The 24,206-nt window shown below is 40.0% G+C and overlaps 1 protein-coding gene across 1 annotated transcript in view; it reads right to left on the bottom strand.

The window, feature by feature from the left end:
- Nucleotides 1-5,284, bottom strand: part of LOC134541232 (low-density lipoprotein receptor-related protein 2) — a 574,163-nt gene extending 568,879 nt beyond the window's left edge. Inside the window, exon 1 of the mRNA XM_063384501.1 lies at nt 4,836-5,284. Within this exon, the coding sequence (XP_063240571.1) occupies nt 4,836-4,920 (85 nt within the window). The 5' untranslated portion in view covers nt 4,921-5,284. The remainder of the gene's footprint in view (nt 1-4,835) is intronic.
- Nucleotides 5,285-24,206: the final 18,922 nt, after the last annotated feature.

The following is a 24,206-nucleotide window of genomic DNA, read 5'->3' as shown; positions in this document are numbered from 1 at the left end:
TTTCCAAAATGGTTTTACAATTATTGAATTCCTGGCTGCAGAGACTTGTTTTAGTGTTCCCCACGTGTTAACCTGCTGCTCCGAAGATGCTTATCTGTGATCGATGCTGTACGCAGATATGTTTCTCAGATGGAACCTCAAGTTCACATGCTTTCAACTGGCTTTGTAGGGTGTTGTACAGTTACTGTTCGAGTTGACGTTATCTGCCGCTGCCTAGCCAGGGCTCCGGGCGCCGAATCGCCATGGCACCTAACTTTCCCTTGCTGACAACACGTTTGCCAACATACCAATAAAGTTATTTGAAAATTTCTTCCCATTTTGTAGTTAAATAGGGGGTAAAAAATTACTGTACTGATTCCTTTGGAAAACTGTTGCCAATAAATAGTTTGTAACAGACCTATAGCCCGTCCCACTCTTAGATTGCAGTACACGGCTTATGGCGCGCGCTGTTGCCAAATCTCTAACACATTACGAATTTCAGGAGATGCGTGTCTTTGTAATTTGGATAGAACAAGAAGCATTTTAAGAAATCATATCGTAATTTATAATATTTTATACTATTACACATATAAATTTGTAATAATGCCACTTTTATGTAAATTTCAAATAAAAACTACCTATTGTAGACGAAATTTTCTTATAGTTTTCTTTTCTGTTCTAAAAATCCCATATATATACCTATATAATTATATATATATCACATTTTCATGGGCCCGATAAATGCCGTATTTTTGGACAAGTCATGTCCAAAATGATAAATAAAATACGGTAATGGAAATTCTCGGTCGAGTAAGTTATGGGAAAAATCCGAACAATTGGTTCGAAATGGGGAAGATTTTTTGAAAAACAGAAAAATCGCAACAACTCCCATAATATGAATAATATCGAATCCGTTTTAACGTATGATAACTCGGATTACCTAATGCCGAAAAATGTTTTCTAAATACATTTTTGATACGACCAGCCATAACTGCATGGGTTCGAAAAAAAATTTCACCGGACAAAAAAACATAACTGCCTTAGTAGACAAATTATCAAATCTGTTTAAATTGTTTGTAATAATATCATAATTATTTTCCAAAACTTTGTCTAAAACAATGTTTGATAAGATGCTTGGTGAGAAGGATAGAAAAATAATTCAAAATTTTGTACCATGATCGCTATTAAATTCCTTCGTATTTATTTCATACATTTTAAATATTATGTTCAAGAATCGATTATAATATTTTTTGTTGACTAAGGAAGCCATGTATTTGAAATTGCTTGTAGGACAGAACCCCACTTATCTAAACACACGGCCCTGTTTCCTCTTACGACGGCAGCGCGCGCTCTTGTACTGATAAGACACATCTTTAACAGCTATTTCCACGGAAACTGTAGAAGCAATTGAGATGGGGCTGCTTTTAAAAACTAATTCAATTCATTGTGAACATTTTTCTCGCTTTCGTCCCCCATCTATCTTTAATAGAAAAAAAATTTTCCCCGGGTCAACTTTTTGATGTGTCAGTTTGTGAGAAAATGCATTTCAATATATTAAAAAAATTATTTAAGTGAAACCTGTACAGTTTTTGTCTTAACATTTGTTCGGTGGCGTCCTAAGGCATTAATTTACTAATAAAAAAAATCTTAATGAAATACACATGTAGGTTTTTTTTTTTGATGTGAAACATATCGGAATACTTCAAAACAGTTCGCAGCGAATAAGTTATGTTTTTTAATTTTTTCGGACACTTAAAATATTGTTAAGTATTCAAAATAAGCATTGCCTGATGCGTATTTTGATCCTATACAATATGAAAAAAAGCTTGGTCCAAAAATTTAAATTTTAAATTTCGTTTGATATTTGGCAACAACGCACGAAGAAACAAGGACAGTGCTAACGGCAATCGGCGTGTGTTAGAGAGAGAAAATGCGCCCATTTACTTCCATACTGCAATCTAAGAGTGGGATGCTCTATACTACAAGAAAATTCTTGTAACTGTGTACAATACATGACTATGGTTATTGTTGCATATACATATGAAATTAGTTTTTTAAGATAATACCTACTGAGTATTTCTTATGAAAATTGGCGCATAATTTTATATTTCATTTTATGTTTCAATCCGGCATAATTTTGTTTTTTTACCATCGAAAATATCATCGAACATTAAATAATATGACTGTATTTTGTTTTATTACACTTATTAATGTGCGCAGTTAATACTGGAAAGATATTCATTGAACGGCTTAAAAATAACTTTAAACAAATGGAGGTTCTGGGACAACACAACGCATAAATACCAATGTAAGAATCAGAAACCAGTTTCACTACGAACAATTATTTTGTAGTGATACAGTTGTTTTCATGTAAATGTAGAACCTTCAAATATTTGTAATTTTACATGAATATTTCTCTTCGGTTTACAAACAAAAAGTTACAATGTACACATCTTGTACGTAAAAGACTGGGTTCAGATTGCAATAAGCTATTTAACTCTAATTTGTGACAAATTACGAAGATGCTATATAAGTGGCGTTTAGTCATTTATGTTAAAATAAAATCTAAAGGTAAAACTAATTAGAAAAGTTTTTTTTTCTTCATAAATGGCTCCTAGATTTTGTCTGGCTACTAAACTTTCAGACTTTTGTAGTGGCCTGAGTATAACAAAAATTTTAAATAAATTAATAATAATTAGGGCAATGCCAAACCAGGAGATTTTCAATCTACACCTTGGACAACAGATATTCGAAAAGTTCACAATTGTTACGTGTATCTCCAAAGATACCAGAAGATTCCAGATGGAGCATTATGCTAGCGAAAGTGAAGCTAAACAAATCGGACCATAAATAGGCAACGACCGGAAAATTTCTCCATCCAATATGGTGGTCGTAATATTCACTCAATGATTTCTTACGAAAAAACAAAAAAAGAGTCTTTACAATATGACGCAACGAATGTATTTTCCTCCCCACTTGACTTCACATCCCGTCTTCGATATTGCGGCTTCTTACTTACTACCTTGTGTGTGTAAATCGGTATCATAACGTTGATAGACTTGAAAACCTCTTTCCCAACAGTTTGCTTTCAAATTCTTTCATTTTGTTGGTGAATAAATATATATATATATATATATATATATATATATATATATATATAATTGCTTAGGATTTATTAGGGAGGGGTGACTGTTTATATCCCTCCACACTTACGTAACACGTACGCCTGTGATAAAGTTCGATTTTAAAAGGATGACTTAAAACAATTACTGTTAATTACTAACGTTCTTGCTTTATAATATATCTTGAACAAACAAAGAATAAAGCAAGAATATATTTCCGTATTTACGTCTGGATCTGGGAGTTACGTCATGTTCATTCTAGATGTCTCTACAATGTTGACTCAGTCAAAGCATGTGTTATGGATAGAGTAACTTTCCGACGTTGTCTAGCTACTTCAAATCAATTTTATTCCAATACCATTTTTTAATACGTTAAACCTATTTAAGTTCACAACACCACGGTAACATCATTCATCGGAATCCTTCACTGTCAAAAATATCACGAAACTTGACAGGACATTTAAGTTACAAAATTGCATACGAATTGTTATTTCAACACGTACAATATATTTTTCTTTTAATATTCACCCCCCGTAGTATGCAGCTATATCACCAACTGTATTAGATTGAAAACAGACCCTGTTACAGCATAGTTACGTAAGCAACTTATCTTTTCTCCTACACATGCTTTGTTTCTCTTGTGTTCGATTGTTCGAATACAACAATGACCCGCAAATACTAGCGTGTATTAAGTGCACAAACCTTTTTTTTTTATTGGGAGCAACTTACAAGAACACAGGTAAACACTTCAGTGAACTGATAAAGATAGCATAAATGCTTAAGGTATGACTCTGAACGGTTTACAATTTCAATATCAAACAAACAAAATTAATAGCTTTCACCATGTGGTGACAAAAAAACTATTTTTTTTTCCCTTTGGAAATTGATCCGTTATGTTTATGGAGTGGTTTGAAAATATAGATATATAAATATATGAAAATGTACGAACTTAATGAACGAATTAAAATAATATAGGGTAAATTCCTGTCAACATACGCCTTTTCAATTACGCGATAACTTAGTACGACGTTCATAGCCTCTGATTGGCCGAAAACATAAAAAAGAATATTTAACCAAGAGTTAAAGCTAGAAACAACTCTTGCTTAATACTAATACCGTGCTTGTTTGGATTCTAATCACAATATACGATTGCATTAAGTGTAGTTTAACTATTGTGTGTGATACTGTGCTTGTGAAACGTTTATGTCCATGGAACCAGCGAGAACTATCCACCAAGATCGCAGGAGAAAAATAAAGGCAGTCGAACAAAGTGTATGAAAAATTACCAGTCATGATGGGCCAAGCACTCATCGTTTAAGGCATTGACCTTGAGGGGGATACTTTTTGTTTCTTCACCTCTATGGTACCTGTCGAGGACAGGACGGGCGGCCACGTCACCAACGACTTCCTGTGCCTCGGTCGGACTGCGTGACAGGCCGAGCATATGGCCAGCCCATTCAGAATGTGCCCACGTACCCTCGGTGGGCAATGCTGGGAGTCAACGACCTTTTCACCTCAAACTCTCTCTCTCTCTCTCTCTCTCTCTCTCTCTGTCTTCTCCCCACCCGCTCCCACAACCAATCGCTGTACCGTTGTACCCCGGGTACAGCCAGGTGGTAATTAAACTGGAGCCCTGCTCCAACCACACCCTGGAGGGACGGGAATACCGTCCCGTTAGTTCCTCTCTCCCACCTTCCACGTCAGCAGGCCGCCTCTAACCCACTTCGCGCTTACCTTGCTTGGTGGACAGCGAAGTCGCCAGGTGCACCAACTGCAGCGCTGCGGCGGCCAGCGCTGGCCATCGACGCGGGTCGCGCATGCTTGCCACTCCAGCGTCCGCACGGAGAACTGCAACTCAGATACACTCTTCTTCGTGCGTGTTTGCTAACGTCCTGCTGGTTAGCCCTCGGCCGACACCGCGTCACGCGACGAACGAGAAACTCGTCCACGGAGCTACCCGCACATCGCTGAGTTCTTTTTACCTATTATTCTTCGGCGTTTGCGTTCAGTTCCCTTAAAGAGCTAGCGCACGTCCTTTTTATTTTTCCCAGTGTCCACGTCCGCTTCACTTCTTGGTGGGTTGCCACACACTGGTCGCGACAGCACCTGCGTACTACCGGTACGCCCCTCGTGACCGCGGGCCGAAGACTGAAAGCCCGTCGGACCGCACGGACAAATCTCTGCCGTCACGAAGCAGGTTTCTGTGGAGGCGGCCCCGGAACGAGCTTGACTCTAGAGCCGGGGGAGGGGTGAGTAGGGGAGGAGCGAGTGCCACGCAATGAGCGTCGGCGCGCTACCTCTTTCTCTCTCCGTCTCTCTTTCTGTACCTCTGGACGAGAGTCGCAGGGCTCGTCTCGTCCCGTCTTCACCAGAAACTAAATCCATGGCGCATGAAAGTGGAAACAATGCCGAATCACGCGTTTGAAGATGAGGAGCCAGCTGCTTAGACCACCCTTCAATTGCAGAACCTAATGAACGAAACGACGTGCCAAAACTCTCGAGTTAGAGGCTGTAATTGTATATCCGGTCTTGCGTTTCACTTCAAAAACTTTTTTTTTCCGGAGAAGGAAAGCATGCGATATTTGCACGATTTTGGCGGATTGTCAAAGTTACCAGCAAATAAATAGAGAAATAATATCCTTGGTAGCCCATAGTCGTCCAAGGAGTCAGATTTGGGCATGTACATATAACGAACTTGACGTCTTTACAGTGAAAACGCACGCGCAATTACTCTTTAGAGGATAGTATCCTCAGTTTATTTGTCGAATAATTTGTGTTTTTTTTTTAAATAATATTGAACTATTGTAATTTGGTAATAAAAATATGTATTACTTAAAAAAGTGTTTATTAAAAAAACTTAAATGCCAGTTTACTCTAGTATGAACTTATAAAACGAAATCATGGAGTATACATTTTTAAGTAATCTTTTGTATGTAGTATTTGTCGTAAAGCTTTATTCTTTAGTAGATCACCCACAAATCAATGAAAATTTTGGTTTTACTGAAAAACTCAGGCTTCTATTATTGTAGGAAAGAAAAAAAAATATTGATTCATGACTGATTTACTAAAATTATGTAGTTTTATGACAGAGTATATTTACAATCTGTTCATTCAAAACTGCAAACCAAACGATTTCTTGCTCTCAATTCATGCTAGGATTAAAATAAAAATTGCCTGTTAATGATCTCAAAATAATTAGATAGAGAATTATTAAAATAATATAACATTTTATAGCTACACGAGTATGATAGTTACACTGTATGTAACATGGTGGGTTTCTCCCACCGGTTCCTTCGCGACTTCTGTGATTAGCGCCTGCGGGTTCTGCAACCAGTGATATCCCGGGGCAAGCCTGGGAGGTAGAGGACACGCATAGCTACGAAGGAAAATATTTGACAGCGTGATTCACACAACTTAGAACAGTCATAACTTAGAATTCTCACAAATATCCACATAACATAGAACTGGCATAAGTTAGAACGATCATAACTTAGAAACACGTAACTTAGAAACACACAACGCAGAAACACGCAACTAAGAAATTTCGTAACTTAGAAAATCATAACTTAGAACAATTACAACATAGAAGTGTCATAACTTAGAAACACATAACTTATAAACCACAACGTTGAATCACACAACGTAGAATCGTCATAACTTAGAAACACGCAACTTAGAAGAGACATAACTTAGAAAATTCTATTTTGTGTTTTTTTAAGTTGTGTGTTTCTAAGTTATGACAGCAACCCTTTGACCGTCCCGCGGCCGGAAGTAGTGTTCGTTTCTAGCGAGGCTTGCAAAGAACGTTCCAGGCCTAGAAGTGCGTTGGTGTCCAGGGGTGCATAAACCCCCGGCTTGGAGTGGACAATCGGCCTGTTTCCTCGGTGCATGCATGCGAACACACGCTGAAGGGAGCACATTGTGCCCCCAGTGCTCTTACTCACACATTTGTTTATATAGTTAATTTCTCTCTTAAAATTGTTCTTATAAGTTCCTGTAATGCAAACTTTGTTTTCTGCTTTTCAGAGATGTGACCTGGCATCTGTCGGGTGGGTGGCTCAATCTGTCCCCCACCCCTGGTTACAAACCTGCAGCCCCCCGACTCATCTCACATCACCCCGCATAACACTCACAAACATGTCGTATAACATTCCCTACTTTTTCCAAACCCTGCTACAGTTATTGCACTAATTTCTTCCACTCGCGACTTGCGCACGATGTCAGTCGCACTGTAGAATCATTTTCTCTTTTAATCAATGTAGTTATGTCCAGTCATTTCAGTTGTAGGCCAGGCACCTCGTGAATGACTTCGTCCCTTGAAGAAAAGTTTATATTTCACTCGTAGCCCCCGTTAAAGTCTATAGTTGAAATACAACTAATACTGAAGCCTCTTGTCATTGACGCCTCTAGTCCTTATTGAATAAAATCTATGTTGTGAACATTTTCACAAATTGATGATCACTGACGAAATATATCTTCGAAGTCTCGGGAACTGCAACGTCTGGTTCTATTGCTGGGTATGTCGATCCTGGTAGCTGAACAATCCAGAGTTCAACACGATGATTGAACTAAAACTTCATAAACTATCTATTCGTAGAATAAAATTTATTAATTATTTTCGTTGAAAAACTAGCTAAATGTCACATTTGGCTATAAAATTAAATTAAATACTTCCATATAAATGGTACTAGCTAATACTCAATTTGATATATGCACGAGCCTGGTATTACACACAGCTCTCCTCGAAGTCTAAAACCATTCTACCAAAAATTTCTAAACAACAAATTTACTGATGTTATTACATTGCAGTTATCTGCCAAGAATTTCTTAATATTTCTTCTCGTTTAAAAAAATTTCCAAAGTTGTTGACTGCTGAAGTACAAATAAATTTTTATAGTATTTAGTTATGTAGTTCCTAGAGTAACATTTCATTTCTCTGGTAAGAAGATAAACTGAATTAAATTGTCCCTCACTACTCTATGGAATTTCCGTATACCATCACGCCGCCCGAAGGACTTGGTCTAGTGGAGGGGGGGGGGAGTAAGCCCGCGAATACGCCAGGAGGAGACGTGTGACGGAAGTGTGACGTCAGAAGTATTGCTCGTTAGGGAGCGAGTATTAAATCGCTCAGCGAGCAATAAATGTTGGAAATCGTCTGACGAGTTGGCAAGAGGACAAGGCGTGGACCATGGCATGGTTGTGTGTGTGTGTGGGTGTGGTATTTGCAGCATAAGACTCCATAGATCACCATCGTCTGCTACATGTTACTGATCATTGCTAACCTGACATTCGTCACGCGTTTAACATCTCCGACCACTTCCAAATTTGTCATTGCTTCGCACTGGAAGCCAGGGACGTCCCTAGACTTTGCGAGGCTCTGGTCTATTTATTTATGCGTGGCCCTCATATTCTATAGAGAGGCCTTACCGCGGTGGCCGACAGAGGAGGGACATGAAATGAACCTCCTTATGGAAATATGAAACAATGAAATCTTTAAAACAACATTTTTAAGCCAATCTGGATCTTAAATTTCGATTATGGTTTTCTAATTTATCTTTAAAAATGTTGATATTAGTTTCCTGAAAAAGTTATTTTCCCTTTTGATTTAGTAAATTACAAATGATCAAACTCAGGTGAAATCATGTCATTTTGAAAGTTTTTCTAAAATATAATAATGAAAACCCAATTGAAATCGTAAAGGTATTGAACAGCACTTAAAATTACATGCTAATAACATAACAACTTAGAACTGTCATAACTTAAAAATATAATTTAAAAACTCACAAAGCTGAACCACATAACTTAGAATTATCATAACTTAAAAACACAAACTTAGAACTATCATAACTTAGAACAATAATAACTTATAAAACAGTACTTAGAAATTATCATAACTTAGAAACACATAACTTAGAACAGTCATAACTTATAACTGTAATTTAGAAACACACAACGCCGATACACATTACTTAGAATAGTAATATCTTAGAAACACACAACTTAGAACAGGAATAAGATAGAAAATTCTATATTGTGTGTTTCTAAGTTATGACAGAAACCCCTACAGTGTGGGAGAAAGGCCCCATTTATGACCATATTTTTCACAGAAAACTGGACAAAAAGGAGAATAAGAATGAACAGCGCCGGCGCGCGACCTTGGAGCCGCCCCTGCTGGGCGCTATGGGAGAGGAACAGTGTTGGGCGCAGGAGTTCTCGCGGTACCAGTTCTCTGCAGCGGCGTCGCAAGACGTCGACCACGTGGGCAGCCCCCGGTCCGCGCTGGAAGAACGAGTGGTCCATAGGGGTGAAACTCTGACTGCCGAGACTGAGACATAGTTTTTTGAAGTAGTTTTGGTAACATAGCTACAGTGATTGTGAAAAGTAATGCATAAACTATTATCAGGCAAACAAACTAGTGAAATTAATTCACGTTATTTTGGTAGCCACATATTTTGGTATACCAGAAATTTTTCGTATCCTATTCATTTATATAGAACATACCTTTTTATTACAAAGCAGCACTAAGTGTTATTCACCCAGTTTAAATCTCTTTTGCTAAGAAATTAGTCAAGTCGTTAAATTAACATTATAAACCTAACACTTTGTATTTGAACCTCCCACCCGAGTTGTTATGGGTCCACCCAACAGATAGCGTCACATGTCGCGCAAAACATGGTTTCATTTTCCACTGTAAGAGTCTCACTTCTATATCCTCCTCCTAGTTCTATGGAGTGGTCTACTTGCTCGGAGCTTGATCTTGAGCCGCGACCGGGATAATACCACGACCGCTAGTTCGGCGGTGGTTTAAGTTGACTGCACTAATTTAGTCGTATTTCATAAATACGTTTGCCACTATTACAATTGGCGTAAACATTCTACCTGACATATTTATTTTTCTGTGATAGGTTTCAAGCCAAATAATGTTTTCACTACACGCTCCATTACCGTAAGCTTTAATCATGTCGGTTTTATATATCTGTATCGGAGCTCCTTTTATATGTTGGTTTCTTGGGCTATAATTTATTAGTAAGATCCCATTGTCTTTAAAATCCTACGATGTGATGTAATTTGAAATGGATTCATAATATTAATGAGGTTCACTTTGAAAGCTCAGTAATTATTAGAGACCTGCAAAATTCGCGGGTTCATTCGGTGATAGGCTATAATTCAAACACATATACCTCTTAGATAATGTAGCTGTTGGCTTACTGTTCATCTGGACGAATCTCAACCAGTTATAAACCCTCAACCAAAGAAGGATCGAATCACAGACAAACCAGCTGAGACGACTTACAAGTCGGCAGCCAATGAACTTATTTGCCCGAGTGTACAGGTGTATGTGCAGTCTATCCTGAAAGCCATCGAAACCGCGAATTTTGCAGGTCTCTAGTAATTATTTACAAGAGAAGGTAATATCTTTTAATTCTTGTAGCCCAGAACAGGTTGTAAATGTTATGGTAGCGTTATTTAACTTATATGATAAACAATGACCGTTACTTTGTTTGCTCACAGATCTTCCAAGTTCTGGAATTATGTCTCAAACCCAGAAATAAGGTTGAGGTCAATTATTGTTATGGTAATGTTTCTATTGTGTGAATGTTGTGTAATAAATGCTGGTATCTTACGCCCGCTTGCAAATGTATAACTCTATCTGATGCGTCCTATCCTTAGGAAGTAAAAGGTGACCACAACCATTTTTTTTAAATCATGAGAAAATTCACGGAATTACTTTTTAAAAAAGGGGGCTACTTCACCCACATAAATGGCGCGCGAACTGCCATGTTTCAAATACAAATCTTACTCTGTAGCAAAGAAAGTGTGGATTAATTTTTGAGTTTATTTTCTCGAGAAACTAAGCGCTGCTTAAAAATTAATAATAACTTTGGGTCCTTTACTATATGGTTCCAAAGTCTAGCCCATATCTCGAAAATCAAGAGACAAGTAAAGGTGAAATGATTATCTGTTATACCTAATTCAGTGGCAGGGACAGCCATATTGAAACACTTGAGTTCCGTTAATCCTTGATATTTACCAGATATATTTTTTGCCGGAATACATATGCGAACAAGACTGTAGACTGCCTGAGCAGGCACCGCGTAAACAGAAAGATGAGCTCGTTGGTGCGCCACCCCCCCCCCTTTTTTTTTTTTTTTTTCCTTCTTTCAACATCGTCAAGTCCGCCAGGAAAACCACAAAATGGCACGTTCTTTGAATGGTTCTTGCAATAAGGAAAATTGATACAAGATGTTATTTTGGACATACGCAATTGCTGGTTACACCATGTGTCATAAGAAACCTCAATATAGGACAAAAAATTAATATACAAAAAATACACACAGGAAAACACACAGAAAACAAGCTAAAATCAGCCAATGTGGAAAAATTAAAAAAAAAAAAAAACATTAACATCACAGAAATTCCGCGAAAGAAAATAGTCAGAAAATTATAACAGCACATACAGAGACAGAGGGCTAACAATGGCGAGACAGTAGCAACAAGGACAGTAAATAAAGGCAAAAAAAAATACCTCGGACAACACAGCGAGCGACAAAACAGAAGAACCCAAAGATGATACTGAACAGATAATGTGGACAACACAACTACAACACAGAGACGCACAAATTAATAAACTCCACACAACTTTTCTGTTAGAAATTATAATTTTTTTATTATTTTAATTTTAAATGTAGTAACGGCATGTTAAAATGTTCTGTTGAGCCTTATGACTTTCATATTCCGTATATTAGTTCACTAGGAGGAAACTATTCACGGGTGTAGAAGGCAGGGAGGGCGGGGGGCGGGGACAGGACCGCCAGAGCGAGCGACGCAGGTCGCCTGCTCGGTCGGGCGTCACGCGCGGAGTACAAGCGAACTCGCGCACAAAAGTAGTCGTGGAGAGGGCGACCGGTTCGTTAAATAGGTTTCGTGGTCTCCTCTTCCACGCCGAGCGAAACCTGTTCCGTCGGCGGCGGCGATGGCGGAAAAAAAGCCGTCCGGGCCGGACCGGTCCGCAGTTCGCGGCGCGCTGCGACCCTCGCGCGGGGAGCGCCTGCAGACGGATACACTGTAGACTGCTACATGTGTGATACTATATATACATACATTACGTTACAACATCTACTAATGTTCTGATTCAAATCATCAAAAATAATGTATTCAATATTATTATATTTTTATTTTCGTTTTTATTGGTGGCGAAATTAAGGCCAATACGCATTTTCTTACACTCACCAAAATTTTCTGCTATTACATGCCACACTGAAATTAACAAAAAAAATATCATAAATGAACATAATAGATGGTAATAATAGGTAATACAATGGAAAGCAGAATTAAGCTTTAGCAAATGTTCAAATATAAGAGGTAACCATTAAAATATTTAACCAAAAAGCTAATATACAGGTAACTAAAAATTAAGCATAGGCATACACGTGCTGGTAAGTAACGTTATGTAACTTTTAACTTATTTATTATTATTCAAGCAGTAGGTAGGTCGCGAGGTGATCATGGTAAGCAGGTGTTCCAAGGATGGTTTCTTATTTCAGCCTGTGTTTGCAATTAGCTATGTTATTAGATTTAGTTCTTCCAGTGGTGATCTTTTATTACTCAGTTTCTAGTGAGTCTGCGGCATGCTTGACGTAACACGGGTGAAAAACCAATACCTGGTACATTTTTTTCCCCTTTGTGTGTGGTGGTGAATGAGTGAAAAAGGGGGGGAGCGGGTGTTAGTTAATCGAAATTTCTGCCCCTAGTGAAAGAAAGCCTAGATCCGTTCCCGCGACAAATCTGACATTCACTCCATCGGCCGCGCGCGCCCGAACATTCCCTACGATTCGTTCAAAAGACTTCCAATTCCACGTTTTTTTGTGTGCATGAAATTATTCTATGATTATATGTGCGTGTTAAAGACGTTAAGGAGGATTAACTAGGCGTCTCCAAAAGCAGACACAAGCGCGACTCTAGCGGCCGCAAACTGAAACACCATTCATATCGACGGGCAGTGACATCTAGCGGTAGGAGTCGGAACCACATCTGTGTTTTACGTCGATGTATCGATCTCAACTGTATTATTTTATAATGCGATATTTAGTTTATTGCAGCACATGCAATATTAGCAATATCAATACTTTCGATGTTTGTAATATTGGTATTCGCTTACTAATTGCATTATTTAAACAGCTAGTGTTGCAAAGGTATTTTTAATATTAGAGTTAATGATATTAGCAATGTGCTACCGATATCAGTTTTGCTAAATGTGCTGTTTTTATGATGTTGATTTTTGCGAAGCTAATTTCGTGAGGTAGATTTTTGCGATACTAATATGTCTACGATACAGATATTAACTATTTATCACCATCAATATTCTACATTAAAAAAAAACATTAATTCTGATATCAATGTGGCTTCCCAGTACCGAAAATGCAATTAAAAAGTGATATAATGCGTACCCCTAGGGCAAACTCATTCTAAGTCGTAGCCTACAGTGTCCTACAGTATGGTGATGGAGATTTTTCACCTCCAAATTTCCAAAAACCCTCAAAAAATATGAAAAAATAAAAGCATCTATTATTTAACTTTAAATTAAAAATTTTCCGTCTATTCGTTAACTGAAGGTGACAATTTATATGTTAATGAAACATGGATCAATTAATCTTTAAATGTGTGGGTCATGGAGTAGCCTACATTCTAGTCGACATTATTATTAAGGGATATGAAAAAATGGTGTATTAAGTTATATGGAATAATATAAAATATAAATAAATTATTACTACATAAAATATAAAAAGTAGATTAAAATAAAAATCTTAGGAAATAACAAAGTGAGACTGAAAGGGTTAATGTAAATTTAATGAAAGGTAATTTAAATATGTATTCGTTTGTTTAAGTACATTTTAAGTCGCCAAATACTGGGGCTAGATAGATCTTCAGAAGAAAACGAGCCTTTAAAAGTAAAAACTGCTCCAGTATCCGAGTGACAATTTTTTGTAGATGGTAGTAGCTCTGTTTTTTCACCTCTCAAAAACTGGTGCTTTTAAAATAATGTGTAAATTGCTGTCCAGAAGCTTGAAAACACCCATAGGAGCTTGCATTACCCGTTAATTTTTATACTAATATGTAGAGCCAGGTTTTCCATCTTTACACTCCTGTTCCAGTTTTGTGTCTAGTCTGGCTCTCGAATCCAGGTTGAACCTCTCTGGTTGCCATTTAAAGTTCCGTGGTTGCTCACGGTACGGTGGGAAAATTGCGAGCCTATTTGTAGCCCCTGCGCTCAGACACGATAACGCATTGGGCCGGGCTTATAAACTACGCAAAGTGCGCAACGTTGAAACTTTGCAACACTCAACCTATGCAAGAAAAGCACAGTCGTTTATAAAGCACGCAAGTCACAAGACGTTACCAACCCAAAAACCTAAAATTGTAAAACAGTAGAAAACAAATTTCTTTCCCAGGCTTCTTTTGATAATTCGTATTTATCATGAAATCAACAGAAATGGTCAATAATTTGATTTTAAAGAGTTAATATTTCCACGGTGTGAAAGTTTAAAAATGTAAACATGAAGTCATGAAGTAAGTAAGCTTCTATGCACATAATGTCTGGATCTTTAAAAGTTTTTCGAACACTTCACTTCATATATGGAACGTGGAAACGCAAGCCGAAACCAAATAATTTGAAAGTTGGCGTTTTTATGTATTGCGTAGTTTATAAATTAGTATTTAAAAACTTCATTATTTAACTTTCGCCATCTTGCGTTTCTTGCTTAGTTTATAAACTCGCCCTAAGTCTAACGTATATTTATCGTGTTACCTAACCGATCATACACCACTACGAGGATCCTCTCTATATAAAATCAATATTACTGAACAAAACCCATAATTCGTTGCTACAGTGTAACGAACGACATTTCCTATTTTTTGTGCTGCTGTTAAAATCAAAGAGCCAACAGGAAGCTCGCTAAGAGCACGGCCAGCGCGATCAAAGTAACGTCATGCGCAGTAGAGAACAGGTCATGATGGGCCGACGTGCTTTCATAAGAATTAAATGTATGGCTGGCATCGAATCAGGTGACGTCAGATTCGAGGGATTAGTAGGTACCTCACAGCTTAGTTATTTATTTTTAACGGAACGAAATATTAAAAGGTAAAGCTCATCATGGCGTGTTGAATCCTCTAGCAGGTTCCTTTGTACTGATGCGGATTGAGCGACATACATATTCCGATGTGAGGAGTAAAAAAAAAAAAAAAAAACAAGGGGAAATAACAATAACTACTTCTGATTGTGATTTCAGAAGTGGAAAGGAATTAACTCCTTATTATGAAGCAATAAAGTTTAAAATTAAGTAACGATTAGTCAAAATAAAGTACGCACTCCTAGCGCGTGGTGTGGCGGGTCTCACGGTGTGAGATCCAAGAAGAAACACGCGAAACGGAAAAGGAGGGAGGTTTTCCCCCATCCTCCCCCCCTGAAAAAGTAATTTTATTCCAGGTGAGTTGGGGTCAGAAGACGTAGGGAAGGGGAGGGTCTTACTCCCCTTCCCCACTTCCCATCCTGAACCTGCCACTGCTATAGTGAGTTTCATCCTCAGTTTGCAATGTGCATTCAAATGGGCATTTGCTCTCTCTTTCCAATACACGATTTCTGCCATTAGCACTGTCCTTGTTTCGGTGTGCTCTGTTGCCAGATATACACCATAGAGCACAAAAGTTTTAGACACAACTTTGTAATGTAATGAAAAAAAAATTTAATTGTATCTAAATTATTGTATTTTGTAAAGTAAAATTTTGAATTAAAATTTCGAAAATACATTTTCATACTGTATTTAGTCAAGAGTATCATTAGATATTATATTTTTCTTTATAGGGGAATTGTAATTGAAAGACACTATCTTGATTTCAACAATTTTTGTCAACAAATTTTTATCATTCAGTGTTGAAAATATGTGCTATTTGCCTATTTTGAGCATAACACAGAGTTTTATGGAGTGCATTGTTATTAATAGTGACCGCCTGTTACGAATAGTTTCTCATGTGGAATAATAATTTGTGTTTAGCATTGAATTTTCGATGAGTCTTAGCTCTCGGTAGGAGTAATTTCGTGATTGGAAAGTAAGTCGTATGAAACAGAAATGTGTAACCACCGTGCTGCTATCTGTAGCAGATGGCGTGAACCATAGTTCACACAAACAAAAGGTAAACGTTATAGTATTAAATGTTAAATTAATTTTTACAATATGGGCAGTATTTTAATAACATTTATTGTCGAAAATAAGATACATATCTGGGGTTTAGCATTTTTTTTCAAGTCTTTTTCGCTTTATCCAAAGCAGTTTTATTATATAGTTTAAAATTTTGTTATGCAAATATAATGATTCGATAGTCAACTCAGCTGCTCCGGCAGCAAATTCTAGCGGCGGGTGCTGAAACTACGTGTGATTCGCGACAAGAAATGTAGTTGAAAACAAAATTTTCTTATAATTATCACGCTCGGCATTATTTTAAAAAAATACTACGTTAAATGGTGTGTCCTAATGTCAAATTATAAGTGTATCTGGAACATGAGAACACATGACTTTGCACGTTACCGAGGTTAGAAGTTACACATCTCTGGTGAAGTACTGAAAGACTCGTTCAACTTTTTCTTCTTCATAATGACTTAATCTGTAATAATACTGTCAATATACACTAGTTTGTAGTTTTAGAAAAATCAACAAAGAGTAAAGTTAAAAAAATATATATTTATGGTTAAAAATGGTATACGAAGTAATAGTTTTAATGTCAGCAAGCCGGGTAGTGTCCATCTGGCAACAGTGGTCGCCATCCACTCTTGACTGCAGTGTGAGCGTGAGACAGGCTGTAGCGCTGCTTGCCGTGGCTCTGTTACGTAAAGGAGCAGGAATCCCCGTCTTCCAACTGCAGCACGCCAGGACGTGACCGAGGACGCCATGCCACTTTCCAAGAGGCGCTTTACGTAACGCCCGCGCGTTCCGTTGCAGAATCGAGGGTGTTATGCAACCAGAGTGGTCAAAATCAACACCTGTCATCGGAAACAATATCTGCTCGCATTAAAAATGATATCGAGGTTAAGATCTCCAGCCGAATATCCACGTAACTGGTTGGAACACCAGCCATATTGCGGGGCACTCGCCTCTTGGTTCAGATCCCGGGCAGTTCATGCGGCCTATGTGCACGGCGCCTGTATCAGGTGACCTACGATGTGCTTACTGCACACTAAACGATTACGTCTGTTCCAACACCATAATGTCATTCAAATTCAAAGCTTTATATATATATATATATATATATAAATAATTTTACATGTAACATCTTAGCGCTCGGTATACGGCATTTGGTTGGAGTCATTTCGAGAATGGAACAGAAATGTGTAACCACGGTGCTGCTATAATGGCAGATGGCATGAACCAAAGTACATATAACCAAAGGGAAACTATATAGTTTTAACTGTTTAATGAATTTTAACAATATGGGCAGTATTTTAATAACATTAGTTTTTTGAAAATCAGGTCAAAAGCCAGGGTTTAGTATTTCTTTCAAGTCTTTTTTTTTTTTCGCTTTTATCGGTGCCGTTTCATTAGATAGTTCAAAATTTCGGTATGCAAATTGAATGATTCGAAAGTCGACGTAGCTGCTCCGGCAGAAAATTCTAGTGCCAGGTGCGTCAACCACGTGTGATTCGCGGCCAGAAATGTAGCTGAAAACACCATTGTCGTATGTTTATCATGCTCGACATTATTTTAAGTGATTTTATGTTGATTTTCATGTCAGAGTTTCGAATTATAAGTGTATTTGCAACACGATAACACATGAATTTGTTCGTTACCGAGGTTAGATGTTACACATCTCTGGCGAGTACTGAAAGAATCCCTCACAATTTTTTTTTAATACTGTGACTTGTAAACAAACAGTAATTTTATTTACTATATATTATAACATTTTATTCGTACATCATTTAAGTGATGAAAACATTTTACAAATGTTTTTGATCAACAAAATATTGTTACACCGTTAGTTTGTGTGCCTTTTTTTAAATCGCGCTCGTGAAAAGGTCGTTGGTTTTGCACATGACTGTCTGATGTATGTATTTAAAATTTTAAATAGGACGTATAGCTATTAAATAATGTGTAGCGCCTCGAATGTAAAAGTATCGGGGTACCTTGGTAAATATTATGTTTAAAAACCAACATTTATGTTAATGTTTGTGTGCCATTGCGTGTTTTAATGTAACAGTTGATTCTTTAAAGGTACTAGTTGATTGTACATCCATATTTGTGGTATTTATGGCAACCCAATTTAAAAAAAAAAGCTAATTTGTGTGTATTGCATTTGATGCGATTTGATTTTATTGCGATTTTATACGTCAAAGATGGTTTTGTATTGTGGAAAAAAAACTAGGTTAACCTGATACGGTTAGTTTAAGATCATCAACGAACAAAACCTTTAGTCTTAAATAAAATCTTATGAAAATCCTTAATTTTTGGTCATGAACATCAAAGAATGGAAGTACAAATTAGGTGATATATATATATATATATATATATATATATATATATATATATATATATATATTAAGTATAGTTGTATTACATGTACGCTAGATCCTGAACCCGAGGAATTCAGAAATCAACCTAGTTCCTGATATTATTCAGAACAAAACTACATTTTTTTTATTTGTGCTGTGGTTGGTATTGGCATAATCTTGAGTGGCCGATTTCGGAAGAAAAAATTAGGAATTATGTTTAACCTGAGAGTGAAATCTCTGCTCTCTTCTATGCTCCTTCTTCTGTACTAGTATGTGAAGTTTACACTTGTATAGCTTCCATGACGACTTTGCGATCAAAATGAATGGTTTGGTTAGGCAAACAACTTTGTAATAATCTCAGCACTCAATACGTTTGTCAGAGCAGTCGAGAAGGCGAAGGTGCAGGGGGTGAGGGCGTTATGACCGGGGCCCATTTGGGTTTAGAGTTTTTTTTAATGCTTGTGTTCACCTGATAGGATACAAATTACAGGTCGATTATCAATAGAATTCATAGGAAACCTTACCAAGTAATGCGATACGCACAGATCACGTTTACAGTTTTGGCGACCTAAACGTTTACAGTCTTTAGATTTTCTTTTTAACTGAGTTATTAAAATTTTGTACACTAAATACTGGATAGAGGTCCTGTACACTAAATACTGGAGAGGGGTCCTGTACACTAAATACTGGAGAGGGGTCCTGTACACTAAATACTGGAGAGGGATCCTGTACACTAAACACTGGAGAGGGATCATGTACACTAAATACTGGATAGTTGTCCTGTACACTAAACACTGGAGAGGTGTCCAGACAAAATGTTTTATACCCGGGCCATTTGTTTCTGTCGATGGCCTTGTACGTTTATTACTACTGCTGAGATTCATACATCTACGGAAGATATCAGTTGGAAGTGTTACCAGACGTGTGACACGAAGGAACAAATCTTTTGCTTAAAAAATCGTGCGAAAAGACATTAAATAAAATCTTTTGGAGTTATCTTAAAATGAAAAAGTTAATTGTCCTATGTCAAGCTGAAAATGGATATGCTCCACCAAAAAAAAATCCATACGGTCACTGGGAGGTGTGGACAACTGATGGGTAGTTAATTTACGAAATGAAGCCTCTACTGATAAAACGGGCTTGTCGAACATGCGACTACTTGTGTGGCAACAACACATCTGTCCTACCCCCACCATCACGCAGACAGGCGAGGACAGGGCGGGTCCGATGGGAGCTGTGCTGCGGCAGTAACTGTGTGAGATAAACAATTAAAACATTTTTGAACTGCTTGGGAAAAAAAAAAAAAACTGATAACCCCACTATTACAAGATTGAAATTTAAAAAAAAATATTTTAAGTTTTGAGTGTTTCAAACAAAATACTATTCAATACATGAAATAAACATCGTACGGGATAAGTGAAATGTAAAAGTATAATGTAAAATATATAATTTGCTTAAAATATATATGTATTTTATATATATATAAACACAAAGAGATCTCTGGCACTTGTGCGAGCAGAGTGGCGCAGTGGCACAGTCCGCCCCGTGCTCGCGTGGTGCGCGGACGTGTGCGACGCGACGTGTCTCGTGCGCTGTTACTCTCCTGGTTTAGTGCAAGAGCGAGTTAAGTGTCGTGCGGCTTACACGTTACGTATTCTAAAGGCTTCTTACTGACTTTCGCAGGACCATCATGGCGACTTGCCAACCGACCCCACGAGTGGATACCCTTCGCGTGAAGTGTCAAACCAAACCGCTCGCGTTGGACTTACTCCGATGGCTCGACGAGACCCTTGGGCTGCAGGATGACGAAGTGATTGCTGTACAGGTCGACGGACGCCAACGGTGCGTCTTTGTGAAGTTGACATCATTACTACACTGCGAGAGGATCATCCGAGAGACCGGCGGAACGTCTCAGATACACGCAGCGAGCGGTGAGTCACTACAAGTAGACATAGAACTGGCGCTAGACAACCTGAAAACCGTCCGGGTCGTAAACATTCCCGTGGAAGTACCAAATGAACGGATTGTTTACTCGCTCACTCCGTACGGAAAGATACACACGTGCGTGGACGAAATGTGGGGGGTGTATCGCAAGTTCAAAGCCAAGACAGGGGTACGAATAGTGAAAATGGAACTCAATCAAAATATTCCCTCACAGCTGGTAGTCGATGGGCATCACGGGTTCGTAGTGTATGACGGACAACTCCAGACCTGCAGTCACTGCTCGCAGGCGGGACACCACCGCGCGGCCTGCCCCACTCTTCCGCGCGAGCGGTCGGGCGCGCCGCGCACGTGGGCGCAGACACTGCAGAGTGGCGCGCAGAGCAGTCGCTCGACAGAACCGCACGAAGTGCGGGACCGGCCCACCACCTCTGGGGCGAGCTTACATCCGCCGGCACAAACTCTGACGTCAGAAGACAGGGAGGAGAGGCCTTATGAGGCGGTCCCACTCAAAACTCTGCTGTCCACCATTACCGCATCACCTCTTGCTCCGACTCAACAGGACATGCCCGCCCCGGATATACGACTCGATACGCCCATTGACATGGAGGATGACGGAATGTCCGAATGCTCACAGGAGGCGCACTCCACCAACCCCCGCTCAGGCAAAAAGTCCGGTGGGCGTGAACGGCCCCCGAGCGGGCGCAAGGACAAAAAGGCCCGTCATGCGAGTCGCAGTCCAAGTCGCGACACCGCCCTACCGGACAGCCCGCGTTCACAACGTGAATATTCACTCCGCATTGCCCAGCATGCGATCGAGCAAATCAAGGGGGGCGCGATCTGCATAACGGAACAGAGTGGGGGAGGGAATGACGTAGCTAGTAGCAAAGACGTAGCGGATGACTAGAGTTTTAACAATTGCCACTGTCAACATTTGTGCAATTGAAGCTCCTTTCAAATTTCATGCTTTACACAGCATTGTACGTGCGCACGCTATCGACGTACTATTTTTACAAGAGTGTGCGCTAGAGCGGCTACCATATTTTGACCAATATAATGTGTACCCCAACATCGGCCCTCAAGGGAGAGGAACCATTGTTGTCACAAAGAACCATCTTGAACTCACGCACATCAGAGCGCACGCATCTGGGAGAATAATCTCTGGCACACTCATAGCGCTCAATCCCTCCAGCGCTACTGGCAGGAGCATCATCGGACAATGTGTGAATGTCTATGCCCCCTCTGGCTCTCAGCGTCGAACAGAACGCCAGGAATTTTTTCGCCAGGAAATCCTTCCATTTATAAGGAATGATGGCACGGGTCTTATTCTAGGTGGAGATTTCAATTGTATAATTTCACCCAGTGATCACGTTGGTGGACACTACCCCATTAACACGGCACTGCATGAGCTCGTTACTGCCATTGATGTGGAGGACATGGTCGACATTCTTCAAGTACCCACACCACATTACACCTTTCATGCCTATTCATCTAGTTCGCGCCTAGACAGGTTTTATATGTCCCGCACGCATCGACACAACGCGCGATCATATGATGTGGTGCCAGTGGCTGTCACAGATCATTACATGGTCGTTTGTACTGTGGCTGCTCCGGAGGTTTCACCCACACCTGGGCGTAACTACTGGAGACTACAAACACGCTTGTTGGGTCAAACTGAAGTGGACAATGATTTTCATCGGCGCTGGTCTCATTGGTTGCGATGTAAACAGAGGTACGCGGACACAGCGGATTGGTGGGATGGCTGCGTCAAACCAGGTCTGGCCAAATTATTTAAGCACCATGGCGGGCGTTGTAGACGGGAGCAGGACTCCCTTCTCTATTTGCACGAGAGGGCCCTGCGGGAATTAAGTACGCATCCAACCGCAGTTACCAATCCGAGGGATCAAGCCCGTCGCCTTAAGGAACGGATCATCGCCATACACCGAGCGAACATGGAAAGTCGCATTGTATTCAATAACACCAAGAGTGCGCTACAGCAAGAAAGGCTTAGCATTCACTCCCTCATGCGAGATCGGAAGAGGCGTACACGAAGGCACATCAGCTCGGTTGTGGACGCGAATGGCACGGTCGTAAGGGATTCCACAACCATCCTCGCAGCATTTACGAGTAGTTACAAGGAACTCTATGCGGACCACGACATTGACTATGATGAAGGGACGTCATTCCTCGATGTGTATGACAGCAGCCTTGACGACATAGCACAGCACCATCTGGAGGCCGACCCAACTGACGAAGAGATCACACACATCGTTCGGAAGGCCCCAAAAACTAAATCCCCTGGTGTGGACGGTATCCCCTACGAATTCTACCAGCACTATTGGCCAACGATTCGAGAGGAATTTTGCGAAATGGCGCGCACGGTCATTCGACGAGGGCGTCTGTGCAGCACGCAAACAGAGGGAATCATTGTGCTCATACCCAAGGTACCACAGCCACGTGAAGTAGCCCACTATAGGCCTATCACGCTTCTGTGTGCTGACTACAAAATCATCGCACGGGTGTATGCCAATCGTATTAAATCAGCGCTGTCTGATGTCATCGGGCCGGACCAACATTGTATTGTGCAGGGGACGTCCATCACACATGGCACTTCTGCGCTCCGCGATGTGCAGCTCCTGGCGCGCACAACGCCGGGCGCTGTCGCCCTCCTGAACATTGATCTTGAGAAGGCTTTTGACCGGGTGCAATGGAGCTTCCTCGACAGGGTGCTCGAGCACCTTTGCTTCCCTCCGACAGTTCGAGCTGTCCTACGCACGTTCCGTGAGAACCTAACCTCGAAGATGTCCATCAATGGTTGTTTTGGTGACGAATTTCCGATTCGCTCCTCTGTCCGACAAGGGTGCCCGCTCTCGATGGTACTTTTCGTCCTTTATATTGAGCCCCTTATAAGGAAATTTAACTCTACTCTCTCAGGACTGAGTATTCAAGGGAATCCTTTAACGTGCATTGGGTATGCAGATGATGTTACGGTCATTGTGCGTAGTGACCATGAACTCACGGCCGCTCATGCTATTCTTGAGGCCTTCCACAAAGCAACGCATGCAAAATGCAACTTCGCGAAAACCAAAGTGTTGAATCTGAAAGCAGCGCCAGATGTGATTGTGCCACAGCATTCATTCGTGTCTACGGATGCGATCAGGACACTTGGAATACTTTTCACGGGTGACGTCGGTCATACCATTCAAGAGAACTGGGACGGAGTGGTGCGGAAAGTTCGTGGTAGCCTGCTTGAGTCACACCTTAGAAACCTCAACATCATCCAACGTGTATATATCGTTAACATGTACTCCCTTTCACAACTCTGGTACATGGCACAGGTGTTCCCCATGCCAGCTGCGATTGCAGCTCAAATCAGGCAATACATTGGATGGTTTATCTGGAAAGGATTCCTCTTCAAGGTCAGCCGCGATCAGCTGACGATGCCTGTCAGTAAAGGTGGTCTCGGACTCATTGAGCATGAGCAAAAAGCACGAGCCTTGTTCCAGAAATGCGTCATACAACGTGTCTTACAGGGTGGTCGCTCCTCGGCTTTGTACACAGCCGCATGGGGCGCCAGGGAGCGCCTACCCCGACACTACAAGTCCGCCGCCGATCACCTTCGCACGACG

The sequence above is a fragment of the Bacillus rossius genome, chromosome 1, assembly GCF_032445375.1.
Source record: "Bacillus rossius redtenbacheri isolate Brsri chromosome 1, Brsri_v3, whole genome shotgun sequence".
Lineage (NCBI taxonomy): Eukaryota > Metazoa > Arthropoda > Insecta > Phasmatodea > Bacillidae > Bacillus > Bacillus rossius.
This window is presented reverse-complemented; position numbering and strand designations above follow the sequence as displayed.